General features: G+C 37.3%; 1 protein-coding gene across 12 annotated transcripts in view; it reads left to right on the top strand.

Moving 5' to 3' along the window:
* The window catches only part of EPHA6 (EPH receptor A6), a 521,188-nt gene that overhangs the window by 373,986 nt on the left and 121,685 nt on the right, over positions 1-25,517 (top strand). For 10 of the 12 annotated variants that reach the window (XM_068692578.1, XM_068692546.1, XM_068692609.1 and 7 more), the window contains 5 exons: positions 415-462; positions 889-1,051; positions 12,168-12,276; positions 15,711-15,781; positions 18,677-18,802. In XM_068692578.1, the coding sequence (XP_068548679.1) occupies positions 415-462; positions 889-1,051; positions 12,168-12,276; positions 15,711-15,781; positions 18,677-18,802 (517 nt within the window). The remainder of the gene's footprint in view (positions 1-414; positions 463-888; positions 1,052-12,167; positions 12,277-15,710; positions 15,782-18,676; positions 18,803-25,517) is intronic. The other 2 variants (XM_068692642.1, XM_068692557.1) reach the window with 1 other exon arrangement.

The following is a 25,517-nucleotide window of genomic DNA, read 5'->3' as shown; positions in this document are numbered from 1 at the left end:
AGATTACTGATTTATTGAGTGATGGTAACTAATGACAGGAAATACACTCTCTCTTAAATTATTCCCTCATGTAAAAGTATAGTCAATGATGTGCCTAGCAAAGCTGCACTTTGTGCAGCAATCAATGTGGCTGATCTCCATACTACAGCAGCTTTTCTGCAATAGTAATTCCCAGTGATCTCTGTAAGGGTCAGGAATTCTCAGCAGATCCCCAAGATCAACTCCTAGGAGATTAACAGGGGAATTTCACAGAAATTGTCTCTTTTACAGAATGTGAAAGGGAATTTCATGTATGGCTACATTACAGCTACCTGGAAAAAGAAATAAAGTTCAACAGCAGTGAAGCGGTTGAACCATGCTAGAAGTTTACAGACTTTAAAGAAAAAGTTAATTTTTATTTTCTTTTACCCACAGGTCTACCCACGGATAGCGCCGGCATTTTGGCACTACCTGCGGGTAGAAGTGAGTAGCGGGTATTTGAATACTCCCACATCTTTACTTTACAGCTTACTAGTACTTACTGACTTCCTAGTTTGTCCATTGTGCAAAAACAGCTGCCATTTTAGCTGTCATTTTCTGTGAATGTAGTCTTGTACTAATTCCATATTGTTTTGACTACAGTATAATTACTAACCTAAGTCACAAAGACGTGATATGTTTATATGCAAGACTAAGGACAAAAAAAAAAAAAAGAAATCTAAGTCAAGGCCATATCATACATTGTGATTATAGCACAAAATCAAAGTACTGAAATCCATATCTGCACCTCCTTTTATAAAAACATTTTACATTCATGAGAAGAATGTGGAGCTTCAGTTTTGCTATATAATTTTTGCAAAATTTGTACAACTCAACTTGATATCATTTCTCCCCTCTTTTGTCCCTCAGGAGCATGAGCAGCTCAGCTATTCCTCCACAAGGTCCAAGGCTCCAAGTGTTATCATCACAGGTCTCAAGCCAGCCACCAAGTATATATTTCATATCAGAGTCAGGACGGCAGCAGGATACAGCGGCTATAGCCAGAAGTTTGAATTTGAAACTGGAGATGAAAGTAAGTTTTACTGAAGGGAAAAAGAAATCAAATACAATAGAAGTAGCATTTAATTCTATAGCTGTCAGACATTGAAGTTTGAATGTCTGAATCCATATGATATGCTTATCACAGAGTGACCACTGCTGTATGATAAAAAAGTAAGTAAGCCTCAGCCTCACACTTCTGGATTCTTTTTTTTTTTTGAGCAACACGTAGAAATTTGAGACCACTGTTGCAGGTGAAGGAGTGTTTCCTTCTGCAAGATTTCCTGGTTTGTCCCATATCCTTTCACTTTTCACTTAAAGATGGCCTTCCTTTTAACATCTGGAATTATTCTGAGTAAGTCTTACATGTTATGTAAGTCCAGCAGCTTCATGCAAGCTCTTACAACATAGAGGTGGAGTCTTTTCTCTATAGTTTTAAGTCCCAGAATCTATGATTAAAAAAATTAAAACTTTTACATGTATTTCAACAAGTAAGTCTACTAAATTTGCCAATGAGAAGAAAAAAACCCTACATATTCCTGAAGCACATGCAAAAAGACCTGACTCATGCTCTGAAAAATTTTACATGTATATTGATCTTATATATTACCCTGCATTTTCAAAGAAACCATGAACGAGTTATTTACCAGCGTTTGAAATAAAATGAGTGTAGTAGATATAGCACTAAAACACTCATTAATGAAATTACTTTAATTTACCAATTATGTATACTATGTTTTTCATTAGTGTTTTAGAATTCAAGTTACTTAAGCTAAAGTAGAAACTGAAAACTATACAAGTGTTTTCAAGAGCACCCATGGGTTTGTGTTCCATTTTCATTGCTTCTTAACTTCTATTTCAAAAATGTTTTAGGGACAGATTTCCAAGTACTTAATACCTAATTGGACTTTTGAAATTTTCCTAGGTACTTAAGCCAATTGGTTTGAATAGACATTAAGCACTTGGGTGCTTTCCAGAATTCTAGTAGTTCTTGTCTGCATCTACTGGTGCAATAAATACTAGCCTTTAGGCACAGTGGGTCATAAATGTTGTCAAAAGTAAATGGTATTTAAACCTCTATGAGCCTATGTCATATATGTAGAAATGTGATTTAGCCATCCAGATCAGGAAGACTGTGGTTCCTGTGACATTTCTTGCATCAGCTCTTCTGATAGAAATATCTCCTGGGAGTGAGAGTCTCTGCCTTCCAAAACCCACATCTTTTTCTCATTTGCAGTAATGCAACTGCTTGGTTGGGTTGAATGGTGAGGTAGAGTACAGTGTTAATCCAGTTGAAAATAAATTTATATATGGATCTGAACAAGTAATTGAATTAATAATTGGCAATTAACTGAGCACAGTATCAAAGACAAAAAAAATTTAAGCTGACCACTGCTACTATAAGCAATGCTGTGGAACTTTAGTTGGTTTCAAACATGTTTGTAATCCATTAATAGTGTAGACTTGGATCCAGATGACTGAGCCAGTGGTGGCATTGTAAATGACCCTTCCATAAGATGTCATTACAAGTGTCTGAGGTCTGAAGCAGTTCAAATCTCTGTAGACATCCATAATTCCATAGTGCCTGGGGACTGTGTATATTGGAGCTCCTCTAGCTCCAACACCATGAGACAAAGAACTCAGGATGGTACTGTGAAAAGCATAAACAGTGACTTAGAAGCCTGAGTTTTTCTCCAGACTCAGTGGAGGCAGAGGATCACTAGTAGGGCTGTATGGTTCAGTCCTCCATTTTAAGGTAGAAGAACAGGTCATAGGTTAAAGTGATGCTATTCTGAGTTTCACTCAGAAACAGGTAAGTATGATTTTCTTTTACTGGGAAGTGAATTACCTCAGCAACAAAAATATGATCCATTAAATAATTCAGTGGAAAAATAAAAATAATTAAAAAAAAAAAACAGGTTATTTGCTTCATGTGTAATTTATTTTTTTCAAATTTAGAATGCATTTCAGAGAAGCATTGGATTTGGCAGTATGAACTGATATCATAATTGATGCTTTGTTTGAAAGTTCAGTGGCTTATAATAATTTATAGCATGTATGTTTCTAAATGTCTGTCTTCTCACTGCGTGGGAACACAAGTTTCCTTCAGAAACAGGGATATCTTGAAAAAACAGATTTCAGGTTTCAACACTCAACATTTAATGCCTCAATTACTACAAAGCATTCAGTGTGAATCTTGATAGTAAAAATATATACACATTATATATTTGTTATTTACCAACATGTATTGGTTAGTCTTGTGCCTGCCTTACAGTATTTAATTTGTTACAAAATGAGATAATTGTGTGATGGAGAGGAAATGTAGGCTTTGTTAAGGATCAGCTGAGATGAGGGTAGAGAAAAATTCTGCAGTTCAGTTTGAAATGGTACCTGGAGCTAGGTAAAAACTGCAGTTTAATTGAAATGGTAGTTCAAAGGTTTGTTACAGCTGTGGTCTTATTTAAGTATTTCTACAGTACTGCTTTAGATTTCAAAGGAAAAAAGAAAACAAAGGGAGTGCTTGGTAGTAACCATTTCTTATTTCAAATGGAAGCAGTGATCAGTCAAATGATAACCATTGCTCTCCAAATATTGTTCTACCTCAAAGCAGTATTTTTGAAAGTAGTCCTATTTTAATCTTTAATGCAGCATCAGATTATTATGGTTATTCATTTGAACCCGTTTTATAACACCAACCAAACCTGTGTAACTCAGTAGCTTTTTCAGACAGTTTATGACAATAGATTAAAATATACCATCTCCAGCAATGGGAAGCTCACCATATTTGTAGGGAGGTAGTTCCAGTGCTTAGCCCTTGTTATTAAAAATTTGCAACTTGTTTATGGCTTGACTTTGTTTTTTTAGCTTGTATCTTTTGAACCTTCTCTGACAAATTAAAAAGGCAGATACTATCAGGAATGTCTTCCTCTTCTAAATGTGTGTAGGCTCTTTTTAAGAATACTCTCATCTTTCCCTTAAGTGAGAAAAATGCTCTCTCCCTCTAAAAGGCAGTTCATCCAACCATTGAATCAGTTTTGTAGCTCTCCAGAATTTTAGCATTCTTGGTGAAGTATAACATCAGAGCTGAACCTGATACTGAATTGAACTGGAAAAGTAAACCTGTTTATGATGCCATAAACAGTCATAACACCACTTACCTCCTTATAGTTTAGTTTTCTTTTATTTATAGATCCAAGTACTTGCAGTCTCAACTGGAGCATTGCCTTACACAATTGAATAACTAGCACATTGCAACAATTTTGTGAGTACTGCTGTATTTCCAGATACTGGCCTTCATTTAGATGCAAGGGTTGAGGAGGGTTTAAACTTGTATTGCATATTCATATAAGCGCACGTAAATCATATGTCACCCTTACTGGTATGCACCTATCTTACCAAGCAGTCCAAGTTAAACTGTAGCAATCTGTTTTTGTCAATTACAGCTCTGGCAGTATTCATTTCAGCTGATTTTTTTTTAATTTTTTAATACATTTTCTTCTAAATTATTCTGAAAGATACCAAATAATGTTAGACCAAGGTAGACTGTTACAGCTTCCTCAATTTCTACCCATTAGAAACAAGCTACTTGGTGAACATTCCACATTTGCAATTAATTTTTGTGGTCTTTCAGTTAGCCAGTTTTTAATTAATTTAAGGTGAGCTATGCTGATTTTACATAAAGTTTTCATCAGAATGATAGGAAAAATAAAGTGTTTAAAAAGTCTGTGTTATCCAAATAAAATTTATCCACCAACAACCTCATAAAAATTACAGTAAACACTTCAAGTCATGTGTTTGTACATGTTATAATATCAGCCTCTAGAGAAAAAATTTGGGACCAGTTGCAGGAGAACAACCAAAAATATTCTATTTATTCTACTTGAATATTGACACAACTTGCTGATAAATAGTGGTGCAATGAGCAGTCCATAATTAGTATTTTTCTTTAAAGTGATAGACAAATTCTAAAGAAAGTAATGGAACAGATATTCACTCTTCAGTTGTGACAGATCTATCAACATCCTAAAATGTATTATCCTTTGCAGGACAGTGCTGTCATGCCTTTTCCAGTTTACTGGTTGAAGCACTACCTGTGCTGCTGCTGTTATACAGTTTAAAATAAGATACATCATCACTAGGTACACCAAGAAATTTTGGTGTAATTATTAATGGTGGTGCATGAAGCAGAAAGAAGATTAACTCTGTAGGATTCATGAAAAAACAGTTAATCATGCAATGCTGGTCTGGGATTTTTTTGTGCAGCACCCTGACTTCCTGACCAGCAGACTGAGGCAACCATTGCCTAGGGAGTTTGCTGCCGGAGAGCTCTTCTTCCCACTGCAGAGTCAGCTAAAAGAATAAAATTTGTACTTTATTCGCGAAGGGAAATGTCATTATCTAGAAAATCAGAAAAATTCTCTCTTCAAGGAACCAGGGATGGATGAATCGATCTTGTCAGGGGTGTTTTCCACTATTAAAGCTAAGAGAAGCTGGGAAATTTCTACATAATACCTTTGAAAAGCATAGTAACTACTGCCTTTGACCTTCTTCCTTACTGCCATTTTATGCAGTCTCCCTGTTTGAGAACCTCACAGGTAAAATATTTCTAGTGAAGTTGACAGGGTTTCATATACTCCAGCACACACACGTGTACCACTGTTGTGGCTATAAATTGAAGCATAACCTCAGTCATAGTTCCTTCTTTTATGTATCAGGAGTACCAACTATTTAAGTCACCGCAAAAAGACTCCAGTCCTTTCTAGAATAGAAAAAAAACACGTATTCCAACAATAAAAGATCATTTGTCCCAGCATAAACATCTTTTAATCCCTCACTGTTTTCTCTCTTTCTCTCTTTTTTTTCTTGCTGGCTTTACAGAATATGTTGAGATGGTTATTTTTTTGAAAATTTAATGATTCAAAGCATTCTTGTTTGTTTTTCTGGAGGAATGCTCTTTACTAGATCACCCCAGTGGCTCTTGTGCCTACAGGAATTTGTAAAAAATTGAATGATTTACTTCTGTTAGGCAGTGCAGTGCTTGCATGCTGTGGCTCTCTTTTGCAAGGGTTGTTCTAAATCCAAGGCTGTTTTCCACACCAGGCTTCCCATCATCAGGAAAGAAATTTTTATCTGAAAGGGAACTAATTGGCTTGTTTCAGAAGGGACCCAACAGGCAGACTAGTGTGTTCGCAGTGTGGGCTACTGCTTGAGCTGAACAGACAGTGGCAAATAAACACATGATGAGTTTTAATCCAAAAGCAATGTAGATTTTCACATTGTTCAAATAAACTATATTAACATTAAAAAAAAAAAAAAAAAAAGAGAGAGAGAGAAATACTTACAGAATACCTAGTTATGTGTTTTATTCATTTGAGGACTGTGAAAAATTAATTCGTCTGGAACCCTGATCTTGATGAAATAATAACTTTAATTGCTTTATCATAGGCACAGGTGGTGATTTTCTTTTATTGCCAGATCTGCCGAATCCTTGCATTCTTCCTTCTCTTCTCACACCCACAATATTTTTTACCTTATCAGCCTGAAATCATGATATTTTGCATTTGCAGCCATATGTGATCTGGACCCTGAGCTCCATTCTTTCTGGAATTGCAGAGGGCGGTCCTGAATAACTGGTTCTAAAAGAGCCCAATATTGTTTCAAGCACATTCATGCCATGGCAGAGAAGCTGTCCATAGGATTTTTAGAAATATATCTAGTTGCCAGTGCAAAACGGAGATTTTCTTGTTAGAATGTTTGATGTTTTGACAATAGTAAATTCAATTTCTGGATGAAACCACCAAGCAAATGAGACTGCATCCTATTTAGTAACTGTCTTGCTGGATCTGTCCTCATGTCTGCCTAGTCCTACTGTTCATTCAGTAGTAGTCAGCACTGGATACCTCAGAGTGTCTCATTTTAATCTTGAAATATTTCCTTACTATGTTTCGTATTTCCAGCCATTTGTTCTTCAAATATGACCTTGCCCTATCTGGATTCCCTACTGTATGTGCCCAGAAGCCATAGAGATTTTACTTTTGTCTGAGTTTCCTGAACAAGAGCAACATCCTTGCTCATACCTCAAGCTTCTTGCACAGGCTTTCCATTCATCACTGGTCAGGAAGCTAATGTTAGTGACAAGACTTGGAAAAAGGCTTTTCAGGCCAATACATAGAAAGAAGCATTACATTCTTATGTTAATAACAGTCCTTTTTAAGATTGCCTTTCCTTTACCTGCTCCTTTTCCCACATCCTGCCTTAGATTGGAGACCATCATCTCACTGGAGCACTTGAACTGCAGCACTTCTGGAAATGTAAAGATTACCCTAACTAGGCTTTGTGTTTTTCTTACCTATTCTTCTTAAGCACTGTTGTTTACAATGTGTTGTAAATCCATCTGACAGTCAGTTACTGTCTGTTAAAGCTCCAGTTCTCACCATCCACACTTATCTATCTCACAGCTACTCACTATTATCTATCTAGCTGTCCTTCTGTCACTTTTTTATCTTTCACTCTGCTGGAAGGTCTGCTGCCTGATAGATGTTAAATTGAAATAACTAAAGCATGTAGCTAAGAGACAGAAGAGAGCTGTCATTAGGGCTTCCAGCCCTTTTAGACCAAATACACAACCTTTTAAAAGACTTTGAAGAAATTTGCTCAAAGAACAGAGAATAGAGCTCGAGGATATTCTCCGTCTTGCACTGTGAATAAATTTACTACTATATTACTATATAATACTACTTAATATTATCCTCTTGCACTGTGAATAAATTTCTGCACAATTTCTCACAGTCTACCCATTAAGGAAGCAAAGAAGCCTCAGATATTTCAAATCAGCCCAGAGAGAAGCTGCAATGCAGGTCCTCCTCCACACATTTGGGTGAAGAACCCAGAGGGGAGCTGCAACTTTGACAGGCCTTGAATGTAAAAAGTAGCTGATGGGAACTGACCTGATTCCAGGTTGGATGTGGAAGGGATTTCTGGACATGGTGGTGAGCAAGGAAGCTGGCCTTGTTGTTGAGCAAGAAAGCTGGAATGATGCAATTAGAAACTCTTAAACATCATTTTAAGCATGTAACCCGCGTCTGAATTAAGCATGAAGAGTAATGTGAGTGAACAGTTTATCTGGATAATATGCTTCTGGGTACATGGGTGTGTGATACATGTTGTAGCTGTAGAATCCATTCACCGCTTTGGCTAGTCATATCAGTGGTGGCTACACCATGCTGAAGAACTCTGACACCCAAATATTTTAGTGGAGTATCTAATCATCTGCAAGGATAACTCATAAATCCTCCCTTATCTTTGCATTGTGCCATTCATTTTTAAAAGTATGTTTTTGTCAAAATGTACTTATAGAGCAGATGGCCAGAAAGAATGACATGTACTACCAGACCTAACAGTCACTCAGGTATGCAGGTACTAAGCTCCCTCATGAGATGACTGAAGCAGAAGCCTGGGTGATAAATCCACCTTTTGTGTCTTGGAGCACCAAGAAGGGAATTGTAGCAAACCCTATCCTCTTTCTGTCCAGTGCACAAACCTGTGTGAACTGCTGTAGGTGGACAGAACTGATCTCCCCACTCACACCACCACAGGGAGTCTAATGAGGAGAGAGAGCACTTCTTCTGCAGCATGCTTGTCCTCTCTGAAAGCACAGAGAGAGATGTAATGTCAGAAACAGGAACAGGGACAAGGGAATATGAACAAGGGCAGTAAGTTGGCAATAGTTTTCCCATTGGATCTGCTAGCTGTTTACACATTCCTGTTCCACCAGCACTTCCCCACCCCCTTGCCTATCAACTGTAACTGTCAAATGGAGTATGGCCCTATAAATCATAAACTCACATTCATCCTTATAATCACAGAACTACTAAGCATCCTTGTGCGGTCAGCAGGTGCTAGGCAGCGTAAAGGAAACAAAACAGTGATTTTAGCTACACGATTAGTGGCCCTGTTGTCTAGAATAAAATTCTGGGAAAATTGCTGTGTGATTGCGTGGTTAAATGCAGCACTGTAATATGTACACACAGTAAGATAAAATACTGTTGCAGCAACTTGCTTGGCTTTGCAGTCAGAATTGTTTTTTATTTTTCTATCTTGCGTAGTTAAGAACACTCTTGAGGAGAAACACAGGGGCATATACAAACATGCCTAGCTGATGGGAAAAATTAAGGAAAAAAGGAGGAAATGACAAAAAAGAATCAAGGACATGCATAACAAAAGCAGTCTCTTATTAAAGCACTTATTATTTACAACTTAAACATTACCTTAATTAAGAGAGAAATTGGGAAGAAAAGAACAGAAAAGTCAAGGGACATGCTGAATTTAATTTGGAATGTCAAAATGCTGTAAAGATTGTAATTATCGAGTTTCCTTTATTGCCACCTTCTCCCTGTCCAGACAGTACTTTGTGGAGCCTGTGTGCAAGGACTCGCTGTATGCGCGTACAAATGCCTTCGTGTTTATATATGTGTTGTTCACTGCACTGTGCCTTTATCGATTTCTAGAAGGATCACTTCAAGCAAAAATAAGTATTTCCATCATTTTGCCTTAACTGCCTCTCTGTCAGTTTTTAACAAATCCACATTTTCCAATTATACTTGTCTGTCATTTGACATTTTTATCTGACAAGTAAATTAAGGTCATCAGGAAGTTTCAGGCTTGAAAGGCCCTTTATAATGATTTGGCTACTTGAAAAAAAATCCTAATATATTGGTCTCTGGCATCTCTGCCAACAGAGTAAAATACAAATGCTAGAAACAGAATGATCGCTATTTAAGAATGTACAGTCTCAGCTAAAAATTGTATTGGTTAAACATGGAAAGAACTAAGTCAGTGGGGAATTTCTCCCCCTTTAAGAACTTGACTGTGGTTCCTGGTAAAAAATATGTGTGTTATTAAACTGAAGTATTGCAGTCTGCTTTAGCTAAAACTCCAAGCAACTCCATTCAGCATGAGTGATCCAGGACACTGACTTTTTTCATCTCAGTAGCTAGCAAAAGGTTTCTTCGGACTATAGGATCAGTTGCTACATTTGCACTCTGAACCTTAATTCTCAAAACCTGGGTGTTCTCCTTGATAATGAAAGCCTGTTGAACAAAATTCCAGCTAATTTATCAGAGCCTCTGGTTCACATTTGTTTTACTGAACTAAATATTTTTGCACACTTCTTTTTCCTATTAAAAAGTTAAAATAAAATAAAATTAAAATAAAATAAAATAAAATAAAATAAAATAAAATAAAATAAAATAAAATAATAAAATAAAATAAAATAAAATAAAATAAAATAAAATAAAATAAAATAAAATAAAATAAAATAAAATAAAATAAAATAAAAAAATAAAACTGCATTTCATTCTCTCACTTCCATTGCACAGATGGACAAGATACACTCATTTAAAACTTCCCTTACCCTTTGCAACTTCAAATCATCCCTGGCTGTCTTTGTAACATTTAGCACAACATTTAGTAACATTTGCTAGTTAGAAATAGTATTCAACATTTGAATTCAAGAGCCTGTTACTTTTTGCATTGTTACTCGTGTGGCACCATGTTTTATATTGTATTTTTTCATCTAAACCTGACTCTGTGGAACATAAGATAATTCAGAGCTACAGTCCCTTCCCATGGTATCACTAGGTACTGTTTTGGAGATTAGCTATTTAGTAAGTATTTGATAAAGGGTTTTGATACATCATTTATTGGAAGATTCATGTATTTAACTTGTCTGAGGAGAGTTTATGATCACAGATACTGAATGCCTTGTAATTTACTGCCAGTGCACATCTCCATTAAATTATATGGACAGAAACCAAATGGCAGAAATTTAACAAGTTGTTTTTGCTGAAAATTGGACATAAATTACTATTGCTTTTATTCGCTTTACTACTATTACAAAGCCAGTTTACAAAGCTAATTTCTAAGACACTCACAAATATTATTTAGAAGCCAAATGTTTTTCTTGAAAACAATTTTTTATGATGCTTTTGGGAGTTATGTGTACATTGTATCGGGCTTCATCAACTGCAAAGTGAGAGAATATAGCCTGCTGAGCTTTCTCTTTCCAGCAGCCTAGGTGATTTCCCTAAACTTTAATCATCTGATGCACAAAGAAAGCTGAAGATTTTATTTACAAGATTACAAAGCCAAAGTTTCTTTCTTGATAAATCTAAAACTTATTTTCTTTTCTGCGTTTACTGCTGTTATCCAAGGTAACTGAATAGAATTATTTATTTTTCTTTCAGGACAATCTTATGTTTCTCATAGAAAAAGAAAATCAGAATTAGGTAAATATCATATGGTAAAAATATTCAAGTATAACTGAGTTTACTTTAAGAAGTAAATCTTTGAAGTCACAAAACAGGAGATACGGTTCTTTTTCTATTCAGTAGTATTTGCACAATGAGGACCAGCCTAATTGTAAGTAGGTACTTTGTCAGTGTAAATATTTAATATTATAAAGAAAAATAGTGAAAAGATCAAGCATCTGGATACTAGATAGTTTCAGATGATCTTTTTTACCTGCTAAATGTTCTACAAAAAGCAGAAGAAAAACATGAGGCATGAGAAAATCTTTTTTTTTCAATAGCCATGACAATCACCAGAGCTTGTTATAGATAAAATTGTATAAATTTGTGTAAAACTAAATAACAGAAACACAGAAGAATGTGTGAGGCTACATATTATGTGCACTTTTTGTACTTCACGTTCTACTGAGTCTAGTTTAGTATGTCTTACATGCATAGCACTGCTGCTGACTTCACTTGGGACAGTTGGGTGGGGAGAAGTTTTGAATTAGATGCAAGGTTAAGCTAAAAAAAAAAATCAATAAATTTATTCTAGTTTTATGTCCAAAAGCCTGTTGTAGTCAAACTTTGGTAAATTGCAAGTTAGTTTCAATTGAAAAACTTATCTGATAATGCCAGCTCCTCATTTAAAAAAAAAAAAAAAATCTTTTCTGCCTCTTTATAATTGGGACACAGGTTAAGGTTTTTCACTTCACAGACATATTCATATCTGATGTCTGGTCTAAGCACCAAGAAAACTACTACAGAGTAATTGCAACATTTGATCAGTGAAATTTTGTCACCCATTCCACATGAATCCAAGTACTGGAGTTTTAACCTCATTTCTTTGCGCTTCTCTTTCAGCTTCTGATATGGCTGCGGAGCAGGGACAGATTCTTGTGATTGCTACTGCGGCTGTTGGTGGATTCACTCTCCTGGTCATCCTCACTTTGTTCTTCCTGATCACTGGAAGGTAATTAATGCTACAGCGTTCTTATTTACTCAGGGTCTGTGTCATCCAACACTAAGAATTTAAGAAGAATAGCTAAGTCATTAAACCACATTGTCAGTGCTGAAATATGGGTTAGATGTAGCTGGGTCAATGTCCTCTTTCTTCAGCACTGCTCACACTCACAGTTCTTAAAAGCCCAGCTTGGGCAGCTAAGTAATTATGTGATACCAGGAAATAATTTATCTTTTTAAAATAAGTTTCTGGCCGTCTTGTCTGTAGAGCAAACATTTTTAAATACAATACAACTGCACCCTCAAGGCTCTGGCATTCAAAGACGAAGAAAAGAAAGGAACACAAAAACCAGTATTTATTGTAAAATGTCTTTTTATACGAGTGTTTTCCATGTGACTTTGGGACTTCATCTGCTTCCACCAGGAAACAAAGCAAAATTTAAAAGGATGAAGACATTATGTCTCATCTCGAGATCTCCGTGAGACATCAGTGGGACCGCAGTTCTGCCATGGTTCAAAAAAGTGTGGTACTCTGTAGAGGTATGAGTCCAAGCAGAGGTAGTTGGGCTCATCTCCTTCAGTAAGTTCTGTAGGAGGATCTGTGTGGGCTTTGGCCCATCTCTACCCTTTTTGCCTCTCCCTCCTGCAGATGCATAATACAAATGGTGGAAGAGCCTCCATGTAAGGAGTGTTCTCCACGGAGTTTCCTTCTTACCCAGCTTTGGGACAGAAAAAATCTGAAGTTTGGATGAGTTTCTGCGCCATTCCTGGTGTTGTTTAGAGTCTGTGCTTACACAGAGGGAAGATGTTACAGTTACTTCTCTGAATGGGATAGTAATCATTACAGACCAGGCTGATATCACTTGACAGTGCTGCACTTTCTGACTTGTAATTAATTTGCTATTTTGTTGGTATAACATTACCTTTAATTTGAAAAGAAAGTCCTACCAGTGCAGGCTGGATCATTTATTTGCAGTATCCCAGTAGCCAAATATGGCACTACAGTAGCTACCATTATGTGAATTAATGCTCTGCTAAACAATAAAACAGGTTAAGTCTAGCATTCAGTTGAAGCTAATGGAAGCAGTTCACATCGAAACATAATGTGATCTCAAGTAATCTTAGAAACTTATTTACTACAAATGACAGACTATTTCAGAGAAGAGTTACTCAGACAAAGACAAACTTTCAGAGAAAATGATTCTGCAGAATCCTTGAGTGTGACTCCTGAAACCTAACTAGAACTCTTTCCTCTGAAAACATTCAGTAAACTCAGGAATGAAAAAAAAAAAAAAAAGGAAATGGAAATGGGTTTCTATCTGGGTTTATTTCTCCTGTTTTTTAATGTTAAGGACACTGGTGACTCTCGTAGCTTTCTAACATCTTATTCAATGGGACTATTTCAATTATGTAAGATATGAATTCATTTTGATGTGCTGCTTAAATGCAGTGATAAGAGTGTATTCTGTAAAAGACAGAGCAAGAAAATTTTGAATAAATACTCAATTTACTATAGGACTGGAGGTGAATTTCTGCATGAAAAATGGGATTGGTATCCTACAGATGTGCTCTGCTTCACTGTTTGGAATTAGCAATTTGATGAGCTATCAAGTCACAGGGCTGCTGATGAGTCTATTCATAGTGGAGAGGCTGGGTTAAACAAGCACCTGCCTCTGCACTCTGCTGAGTGATTATCCACCAAGAGCAAGCAGGAAGCATGGTTGTCAATTGCAGATAGAAAAATGAAAGCGATAGTGACTTCGAGGCACAGGGTAGGTAGCGAGACCAGAGTCTTGGCTAAATTCCAGGAAGTGCAGTATTAAAATTCAGGGTCCTTATGCTTATCATTAGAGAAATTATTCCTTTCCAATGGTTTTCTAGCTGGCAATAGTAGAAAATGGGGAGCTGGAACTGGAAGACTCTATTGCTGGCTCTCACTGGCTTCTATAGTCTTAATTTTAGGGCTTTGGATACTTCGGAGATTTGTGGGGGATGAAGACTTGTTTCTTCAAATGGTGCTCTGGGCAGACACTCCAAGTGTAAGAGCTGTACGAGTGTAAGTTCAGTGTTCCTCTTAGTACCTGGGATCCCACAGACCAGTTGTCCAGGTCTTAAAAATGTCACTGGCATGCTTAGTGGTCCTAGCAACTGGTGTACAATCCAAAGATTTCCACAGAAGCTGAGAATCCCATGGTTACCGTTTCCCTCCATTAGGGTACGCAACTGTGAAAATGACTTCCTGCTAATTTTGATAGCTTAAGAAGTTTCTGCCCTTCAGATGTTCATCGTCACCTCTATAGCAGCGAAAGCATTTGTCAGTGTTCCTAATCTTTTTCAGTAGTTTAAATGAACCATTGAGAGGAGGTGGGCGTGTTCACATATTTCCCATTTCTCTGTGGTTACTATTTTACTGCATACACTATCCATAATTATAGTTTATTTTGTTAGGCTGATTATGAACACAAAAAAGCCAGTCATTTTGTCAAAGCTCATTATGGAACTGAATTTCTGTACACCAAAGCGTATGTCCACATGCACTGCTGTTGGTGCCCAGATGGCCCTTAGCCCTCAGCCTAGCCCTTAGCTCCAGAGGTTTCCCTCTAAGTCATCCTTCTTAGGCTGCTCAGTGAGTAAGAGCTGTAAGACCGAGAGCAAATCTTATGTTAGTTTCTTGACCCTAAACAGTTACTCCCATCATTGGGCCCTCTAAATGGGCACTAACAGTCCCACAGAAAGACGGCATTAAAATTAGGAGAGGTTTTGTTAGAGGGAACCTGAAATCTTGCCATGTGGCAGTTTTCTCCAGCATAACCTTGAATTGCCAGGTAAGGTTGCTAACTGTTAATGAATATCAACAGGGTTTAGCATTGTTTGCCAAGGATTTGCAATCATCCAGGCCTATGCTAAATTACTGTATTCACATAGCAGGCTACATACAGTTTATCCTATGAGATAGCAGCTATCTTATGAGAAATAACAAATCTGCCTAACAGACTGAACAGAGCTAATCAGAAGTAAAAAATAGCAGTCTTAATGGGGAAAAAAAATCCTTTTTCATGAAATATGTTGAAGTCAAAGAACTTATTATATTATGAAGAAATTATGAGCTTTTTTGACCCACTGGGTATAAAAGGTAATAGCATAAGGTTTAATTTGCCTAAGCCAGTGTATGCAAAGTATTTAAGATTCTTTCGAACTTGGAAATAAGGTATTGCATGAAACTTCAGTAGTCATTTTCACTACTCATCCAACTGTGATTTTTTTTTCATTGGTATCTAATTTGCTGTAGCTCTTTGTGTGTCTTTCTCTTTTCAGTTTCACAACTAAATCTCTTGATTCAGAATGCAAAATTTTGGCTTTTATAAATCTGCAGATAAAACAATGTACATTTATTTTATATATGACAACCATTTTAATTTAAACCTCACTTGCTTTTCTTAAAAGATGCCAGTGGTACATAAAGGCCAAAATGAAATCTGAAGAAAAAAGAAGGGCTCACTTGCAAAATGGACATTGTAAGTAGTTTAACACTGTGTTACATAAAATCTATATTAGGTTTTAAATGAAGAATGTTCATTGTTTTCTGTGCGTCCTTTGCCCTTCATGTTTTAATCTGGCCATTTGAATAGTTCCTTATTGTCTGCACCATCAAGACTGTGTTTATTTCTATGTTCTCTTGGACAATTTCACCAAATTCACTCCAGTGAGTAAGGGTTTTTTTTTTAGTACTCTATTAATCACATTTATCAGTTTTCCAGGTGTATTTCTGTGAGTTCACAACTGGTCTGGACCCTATTGAATGTCTGCCTCAGAATAATGCTCTTGGTTACTGTGTGCCATATTTGTAGCCAGTTCTCTTTGACTATTAATGCCTTTTGGGATCTACACTTCCGGCCACTCAAGAAATAAAAAGTAGAATGGGTTGCGTTCTCTCACATTCTTTCTCAGTGATCAGTACTCTGAGAGAAAAGCTCTCATGAGCAGTATATTAGTTATTTAGCTCAGTTTAGCTACTTAATTGATATTACTAGCTTCATCATTTTATGTTAGAGTAGCTAAAAGAAGTTTTTATTTACTTCTAGAAAGGGTGTTATATTTTTATTATTTTTTTTATTCATTTTTGAAAACATCCCTGGAAATACTATGATCAAGACTGAAGCTATGTCATGAGAAATAAAATCCTGCTTCAGTTGACTACACTATATCCCCTATTTCATGCTGACACAAAACTTCGCCTAAGAGGCTTCCCATTCTTTGGGAGTTATCTCAGCATCAGACTCAAGAGGGTATTTACCTGATCGTGCATGTCCTCCACAGAACCAAGGATCAAGAGGAATTACTGTGATTTACCCCAATAGCCAGGACTGTATTGCCAATAATATTCCCTCCTTTACAATGGGAGCACTCACTGGCTTCACAAGTACCTTTTTCATGCTAGTAGCAATCTTTGCCTGACTGCTGAGTACTTACAGATTTGGTATCTAGCATCTCAACCTGAAACAAGATATGAGGCTGCACAGTTTCTATGGGGTCACCTCCCCTAAACAAGCTGAAGATGTTTTAAAAAACAAATTCTGCTGTTAGCATTTGTTAGCACTTCTTAGCATTTCCCGTTTCTTAGCTTAGTCATGTCCGTGCTTTATCTCCTATGCTGCTGTTGCAAGCAGAGAAGAACCACCTCCTGTTTATCCTACCTCCGTCCCTTGGGAACTCTGCATGACTCTGAGGAAGATTTCAGGGAATATACTCTTTGAAGAAAGTTAGAAAGGGGTCCATAATCTTGCTGGTAATGTGGAATCACATGATGTGCTTCCCATTTCTGAATGGTGTGTGTACTCTATCAGCATTGGTCCAAATGGGTGTTGCAGGTGACTTAATGAAGCCCAGTCATATTTGTACATCCTTAACTAGGTCTCACCTAATGTATTTAGACTCATCAGATAAGGAAGTAATTTAAACTCATCTACTAAGTGATAAGAGGAAGAAGGCTGAGTGGTACTTAATTCTTTTAAAGAGGTTCTCTGGACCCAGCTGCAATACTCTCCTCTTATCGTGCTAAATTAATGCGTTATCTACATCAATGTCTGTTAATGAATTGAAAGTTTTCCAGAACTTAATCACTACATTGCAGGAGCCTAAAGAATTTCTTATCCAGATAGTCCAAGAGAAACAACATAAGTTCATGGACATGCTACATTCAGGAACACAAGGGATATTAGCCATGCCAGAAAAATGATGCCTTGCTGGAACCTGCCAAAGCAGTCTGGCACCAACCCACTGTTGCTGCAGCCATCTCCAAGGAAGCAGACAGAAATTATCAAAGCCTTGTAAATGGATTTGGATATTTTTTGTTCTCATCTTGCACCTGGCTCTTTGGTTGTGCAAGCTGATCAGAATAGAACAAAGCAGCACAGTCCTCCAGGACCCATTCTCAGAGAAGAGGATCTCAAAGATTGGACCTGTTTGGCAAAACAAATGTTCATCCATCCACCAGTAAAAGACAGGAGTAAATTAGCAAACAGTGTTTTCAAAGTAAAGGACAGATTGTCTAAATTGTCCAAGGAGTAGCAAAGGAGGACACAAAATCTTTGAACATAATCACTGTCAATCGTGGGGATCAGCTTTTCACCATATCTTTGAGGCTTCACTTGGTGTCTCTGTAGACATCCTTTCAGCTGAACAGCACAGAGCTCATATTTTCCCTTGTGACTTGCTGAATTTTCCAAGGTTATAGTTTCCAAATTTACCATCTGTACTTGAAAAATTCCTTCAGGATGTGAGCTAAGTGAAGAGGCACCAAGGAGCCTCTTTAGACCAAAATACTAAGTATCAGTTGGAACGGAAATGCTTACCAAAAAAAAAATAAAATTAAAAAAAAAAGTACTTTGACTTACCTAAAATAGCATTTATCTCAAAACTTAGGAAGGGCTGTTATTTTCTCAGGAGTTGCTTGGTTCAGCTGTGACAGAGACAGAACTGCATAAGAGTTTGACACTGTCTTATCAATTGAAATCCAAAGACTGAGTTTTCCAAAGGCCTTTGACTTTTTTGTTCCTCTGGCACCTGTGTAGCCAGCAAACGTGATAATACCTAGATGTATACATAAAATTCAGAGAACCCAATGCCTATATTTTCTCTGGGGTTTACACTGACACTGGTTATCAGTTATCATTGCAAGCTGAAGGGAAGTCTGATGTAAGAATGCATTGCAACAATCCTGATGACATACCCATGCTTTCAGTCACCTAGAATATCTCAAGAGATTCAAGCAGGGTTCAGCAGGACCTTGCTTGCAGTTTCAAGGAGCAATTTTGAATGCTTTTGATTGTGTCGGAAAATTAATATCTATATTGTTATAATGTGTGAGTATCAAAGAATGCTTGTTTCCTAGTATTCTCTCTTTTTTGCAGTACGTTTCCCAGGAATCAAAACATACATTGATCCAGACACATATGAAGACCCATCTCTTGCTGTCCATGAATTCGCAAAGGAGATTGATCCCTCAAGAATTCGCATTGAGAGAGTCATTGGGGCAGGTAAAAGCAAACACACTCAAAAACTGTCTATGAATGGAAAGACTACTTTTCTGAAGTTGTCATGATAATGCAAGTGGTTAAGTAGTTAAAAATTGCATATTTCCCTGATAGTCCAGTTTATTCTCAAGTGTCTTTCATTTTCTGAAGTTACAGCAGCAGCCTTCCTGTCCAGCTGCTACTAAGGATCTCTGTGTGCCTGTTCTCCCATAACAGCTCAGTTATTTCAATAAGCTTTGTGGAGGTTTGGTACAGACAGGCCATCTAAATAAATTAGATACCCATGAGAAAAGATTAGCTTATGTATGGTTAGCATAAAGACTACTGTACTTATCTAATTCAGTCTTTGACTGAATAAAGATGTGTTATATAAGGTAAATGTGCACTATGAAAATATAGTAATTTTTACTTGATTTGGATTAGCTGTGTGGTAGGCCCACTTGGTTCTGTCTTTTCCCTGAAGATACATTTGACAAAGATACTGGATTTCCTTACAGAGAAGAAACAACATGTAAAGATCGGTCCTCTAAAACCATTTCTTTCAACTTGTGTTCGGACACTCAAGGACAGGTGGCAAGTAATTATTGTTTACTGAGGACCTACAGAGATGAGGCTCAAAATGTTCTTAAGAGGTAACCAAAATAGTGGATCTCAGTGCATGCATTGTGACCAACGTGTCATTCAGAAGGCCCACCACATTTTTTTGGTGTTAAAGCAAATCAAAAGGAGAAAGAGGCTGTCAGGGAGAGTCTGGAGTTCACTGGCATGCATTACATCCTCAGCGATACTATGTGCACACTGCCATATTCCAATGCCCATCTTTGAGCAATCCATTCTTGACCTTCTTTAACAATACTTTTTTTTTTTTCTTTTGCTTAATAAATAAATGCCAGCATAAATGACTGATTTTTTGAACTTTTTTACTTGTTCTAACTTTAATGACATCAAGAAAAAAAAAATCATGATACAACAGAGAGCAAAATTCAGTTACACCTTGTGGAAGAGCATCAGTAAGGAAAAAAGAGTAAAGAAAGTAATTCTGTAATTTGCTCATAGTGACCCCACTACAGAATTTGTGCTGTTGTCAGGAAAATTTCCATAAGAATACCTAATGCATTACGAGCCTTCTTTTTACCTTTGTTTCATACATCTTAGTCACTCAAGAAACGAGGTATTTTTCAGCTGAGATCCCTCATTTAATGATACTTTATTATGCTGATAGCAATGGAAATGACTCCAGTGTTGCTAAAAGGTGTTTATACACTAGGAAATCTCATGCAAATAATATAATAGACATAAAGCCTGGACTGTTAGCAGAGAAAAGGATGTATTGACCTGAAAGTAAGAGAGAAAATTTGGTTTCACCCTGCAGTCAAAACTCTAAAGAGTACTTTAGAGTTTTACCTGATTGCTAAAGCTAGATAAGGTGTAGCTGGCACTGTGCGCCATTGGAATTAGCTTGAGAAAGCCCTTAGAGGGCTGACTTTTGCAGATAATATTCTATTTGATTTGTTGTATTTCTTCGTTTTCTTCAGACATACTATAGATATTGATGTCTTAGATTACAAAGCATGTTGAACTACCTTCAGTATTGGAATGACTGCTGATTTCTGAGGAGTTGAATATGACAGAGAAGGGCTGAGCTTATTGATTTTTGTTCAGGTGAAAACTGTGTCCTTATTCTCAACTTAATTCATTTATGAAAATTTCTTACTCAGCTTCCCTTTCCCTTCTGTTGTGTCTTCGGGGGTGAATTTTTGCCTGCTTTGACATATTTTATTTTTATACTTTTTATCTTCTAAAATTACTTAAATAATCTGTCATCTTCAAAGATATTTGCCCAGTAGGACTTGCAAACTGTGTGCGATGAAATTTAAACCCATTTCCATGTAGGCGAGATACAGGTTAAATACTGTGCCTGAGGCAGGGAGAGTACAAATTCTCACAGAGTTCTTGAATAGCTGCTAGGAGACATGACATATCATTATAATTCACAGCAGTCCTGAAGCTTCCTTTATGCTTTCTTTCTGATTCCATACTACACATTGCAACTAGATGTAAAATGGATTTCCTATCAGAGGAGAATTACTCCTGTAAAAAACAAAAAAGATGTTTACAATTTTCACCTCAGTGAAATTTAAAAATAAAATATTTCACCAAATAAATCATTAAAACCTTTTTAAAAATTGAATTAAGAATGGTATTTCTTAAATAGGTGTTGTTAGAACATTTTATTTTGATCAATGATTTTCATTCTGAATTTCTGTAACTTTTATTTTTCAAAACAAATTATTTCTATTCAAGAACTAAAAACTTTTATTTTGCAAAATGTCAAAGTAGAACATAACAAATATTTGATTTTTGTTTTCTAGCATTTCTGGACAAGAAATTTTTGAAGGCAATCTTTTCCTGAAGCAGTTTCAAATTTGCTTTTTCTATAGAACAAGTCATGTCCAAAAGCCCTTCATAATTCACTAGTTGCAGTGCAGGTGAATTTGGCAGTCAAGTTCTTTTCCCAGCTTCTTTTTTCAGCTTGCCAACCTCTGTACCTATGTTGTCTTTTAAAGTATTTGCTAATTATGACCTTGGGTGGTGTGCATTGGTAATATACGTTATATTATTTGAATAATCTTTTGCAACTATCTGAGGGTAAGTCAGAAGTAATATTCTGAAGTAGAACAGTAAATGATTATCTCATTTCTGATGACAGCACTGTAAAAAGTTAAAATCTAAACTCTCCACTTACCCCAGATACAAATAAACTTTCAACTTGAAAAACCCAGGGCTTCCTCTTTTATTGTTTTTGTCCTATGTTTCCCTCTGCTGTACAGATACTTCTGAATACTTTACTAGACATTGGGATTTCTCTAAAGTCCTTCATTAGCAATATTATACAATTGTGTCTGTTCCTTCATGCCAAGTGCTAGTAGCATAAGGGTAATACTAAGTTACATGAAAAAAAAAACAAGTGCTTAAAATCATTGGTTACACATACACACAGTTCCACATTGTGCTATTTTTTCTGTAAGCAATTAAAAACTGATTCAGAGAGGTGGCATCAAATGGTCAAATTGAAAAAGTATGAAGATCTTCAAGCAGTGACAGCAGATTGGAAAATAGCCTTTCATAGTTATAAAGATCAAGATGACACTTGGCCTGCAACTGTCAAAGACATACATCATAACCAAAATAAAAAGAGAATGTCTAAGCGTTTAATTGTAGGAATAAGCATTCCTGTTGCAAGTTCATATAATTAGGCTGATTATAATAATAAATGCAGTAAAAAGCAGTAAAAAGTTAAGAAAGGGTGCTGAGCTCATAAGACATCGTTACTTTGAGAAAAAAAAATGAATTTGTGCAATCCCTTGTGAATATCCTTTTTCAAATCATTATAGTGGACATTTACTGAGCTGATGTTTTTGAATACAGCCACTATATTCCACAGGGCCAGTTAATTGACCTTGCGACCTCAGCTCTCCCAGTCCTCCCCTCTGACCTGCTTTTGGTGTTCCAGTACATTTAGAAACTCTCCAAACTACTGTCCTCCCTTCTGGTGCTTTGGTGCAAATAAAGCAAATAAAATACTGACTTTGCAAGGTCCTTTCTAAACTGTTCATACTTCAGTCCTACACTTACTCCATTTGTACACACAATAGTAGGCAGACCTGCATTAAAGTAACAAAATATGCACATAAATCTAGATTCAAAACTGTTGGTCTTTTTTTTTTATCATTAATTCTAAATATTCCATCAGATCTCCCATTGGTTCATCACAAAGTTTAACAGGTGCCTTTTTGCCAATTCCCACAATTTGCCTTTTCTTCACTGCTGTAGATTTTCTTCATGTTATCCCTTTCAGCATCACTTTGTGTTGAGCTCACTTGCACCTACTGACATGCTATGACATCCTTTGGTTTTGTCCTTCCTGTGACACTATTTTTGCCCCATCTCTTCTTGCACTTTAGTTTAAAGCTTCAGCCCTTCTTGGAAGGAATTCCCAGACAAATCTTTGTCAAGTCTCTCTTAAAAGTTATACTTTGTGTTTTCTTTATTAAAAGGTAGAGACATAAGGAAGAGGCCAACTCTTCAATTTTTCAGACAGTATGGTTTATTATTTTATATTCTAAAGCTTCTGTCAATTTTCCCACAGGTCTAATGACTAAAACTGGAGGAAATGAGCTGGTTTTGATGCTGCAACCTTTCAGTTTTATAAACAGCAATTCTGTGTTGTCAGATACTTCTTTTGATCTCATGTTTGTGGTGGTTTTACCCAGCTGGGCAGCTGAGTTCCACCACAACTGTGCTCTCACTTCCCTTTCTCAGAGGGAAAGGGGGAAAAATATGATGGAAAGGGCTCAAGGGTTGAGATAAGGACAGGGAGATCACCAACCAATTACTACCATGGACAAAACACACTCAGTGTAGAGAGATTAATATAATTTATTGCCTCTGACTAGCAGACTAGAACAGTGAGAAACTAAAAGCAAACCAAAAACACTGTTCACCCCATCCACCCTCTTTCACCTCCTCCCCCTGAGTGGCGCAGGGGAACAAGGAATGGGGTCTGTGGTCAGTCCCTGACACTTCGTCTCCGCCGCTCCTTCACAGCCCCTCTCTGCCCCTGCTCCCCGTGGGGTCCCTCCCACGGGATGCCATCCTTCCTGAACTGATCCTGTGGGGGCTGCCCACAGGCAACAGCTCTTCAAGAACTGCTCCCACACGGCTCCATACCATGCGGTCCATCCCCCAGAAGCAAACTGCTCCGGCACAGGTCCCCCACGGGTGGGTGGCATTTCCCCCCAGACGCTCTGCTCCTGCGTGGGCTCCTCTCCACAGGCTGCAGCTCCGGCCCAGGGCCTGCTCCTGCAGGGGCTCTCCATGGGCCACAGCCTCCTCCAAGACACATCCATTTGCTCCACCGGGGGCTCCTCCACCCACGGGGGGGCTGCAGCGTGGAGATCTGCTCCATGTGGGACCCATGGCTGCAGGGGGACAGCCTGCTCTACCAGGGACCTCTCCACAGGCTGCAGGGGAACTGCTGCTGTGTGCTTGCAGCACCTTCTGCCCTCCTGCACTGACCTGGGTGTCTGCAGGGCTGGTTCTCACTCCTTGCTCTCCCAGCTGCTGTTGCACAGCAGGTATTTTTTTCCCCTTTTGTAAATCTGCTCTCACAGAGGCACAACGAGCATCACTTATTGACTTGTCTCAGGACAGTGGCAGGTCCTTTTAGAGACGGCTGAAGCTGGCCCTTGTCTAACATGGGGCTGCTGCTGGACTCCTCACAGAGGCCATCCCTGCAGCACTCAGCTACCAGAATCTTGCCATACAAACCCAACACAGTGTAGCAATACAGGTCTGTATATCGGACTTTTAAGTGACTGACTATTCCTGTTTCGCTTTAAATAACACGTATTTTATGACTGGATGAGAAAAGGGATGTGTGGCTTGCATAAGGCATGTTTCTGGAGTGCTCAATTAGCTTATTTTTGCGTAACATACAATAAGACATGTCAGTTTTATATCATTAAAGCATAGATTATTTACACATTATTAAAACTGAACAGACAATGAACTCTAGTTCACTCTAGTTATCACCAGCTTTTTCCCTGGAGCATGGAATGGTGTTGACTTCGTTGACATCTGTCTCTTAGCTTCTACTTACTACCCATGCAGTCACGAACCTTTAGTGCTGCAGGGCCAGTATTTGTCTTATCTTCCATCTGAACAATCAGATTCTTAGATTTAAAAAATCCCTTTTGTTGAATACATTTCCCTTTCACTTAAAGTAATTTAAAATTCTTTCTTTATCTTAACAGAAGTCCAGAAAAAAATATTCTGGAAGGGAATCTTGTCAGAATGTTTCTCAGCATAAATAGTTCAACACTTTAAGTGATATTATTGATCCCTATCTAGTTTAAACCAGAACTAGAAATTATTACACATACCTTAGGTTTCAAAATGTAATAACTGTCTGGTTGACATCACACCACAAAAAAAAAATGCTGCTAGTCTTTATGTTTATCAGTTCATCAGTCGCAATATCCAAGGGGAGTATTCTGCCTGTACAAATTATTAATTCAGAAAAGGGAAAAGAGACAGATCAGGGCAAGACATGGTGTTCCTTCTCCCACTTCGGATGTTATACAGATAATAAATCTTGGGTTTGTAAGTCCTTCAAGTGCCTTTTTCAGTTTAATTCATTTCAAAACACTTGCTGAACAACTCTACAGTCCCTAAGGTATCAATGCTATTATTTCAGAAATTCTGAAGTTGTAGTACTGTCTTGTATTATATTTTAATAGCAAAAAAATTTATTCCATAACCAGTGCTTTCCAATTTTTTCTAAAAAATGAGATTTTGCAGCTTACAAATTTATTTTTCTTGAAATATCTTCAAAAACTGGATATGAAGGTTTTAATATTTATTTTCCTTGACACTTTGTTTCAGCAAGAGAAATAACTTATTTTTCTTTCTAATTTTAAGATGACTTAATTAAGTTTGAAAAACCAGTAAGATTTTCTGTTTGTTTCTGGCCTCATAAGGCCATGGCTTTAGAGAGAAATTCTAACACTGCTGGATATATCACAAAATAAAACAATTGATATACCACGCCTATGTGATGTGGGTTAGGCAGAATACAACTTGTTCAATCTAAACATCAGGAAGCACTGGCACAGATTGCCCAGGGAGATTATGGAGTCTCCATCCTTGGAGATCT

The sequence above is a fragment of the Anas acuta genome, chromosome 1 (genome assembly GCF_963932015.1).
Source record: "Anas acuta chromosome 1, bAnaAcu1.1, whole genome shotgun sequence".
NCBI lineage: Eukaryota > Metazoa > Chordata > Aves > Anseriformes > Anatidae > Anas > Anas acuta.
Note: the sequence above shows the minus strand (reverse complement) of the source record. Positions and strands in the feature narration are given on the sequence as shown.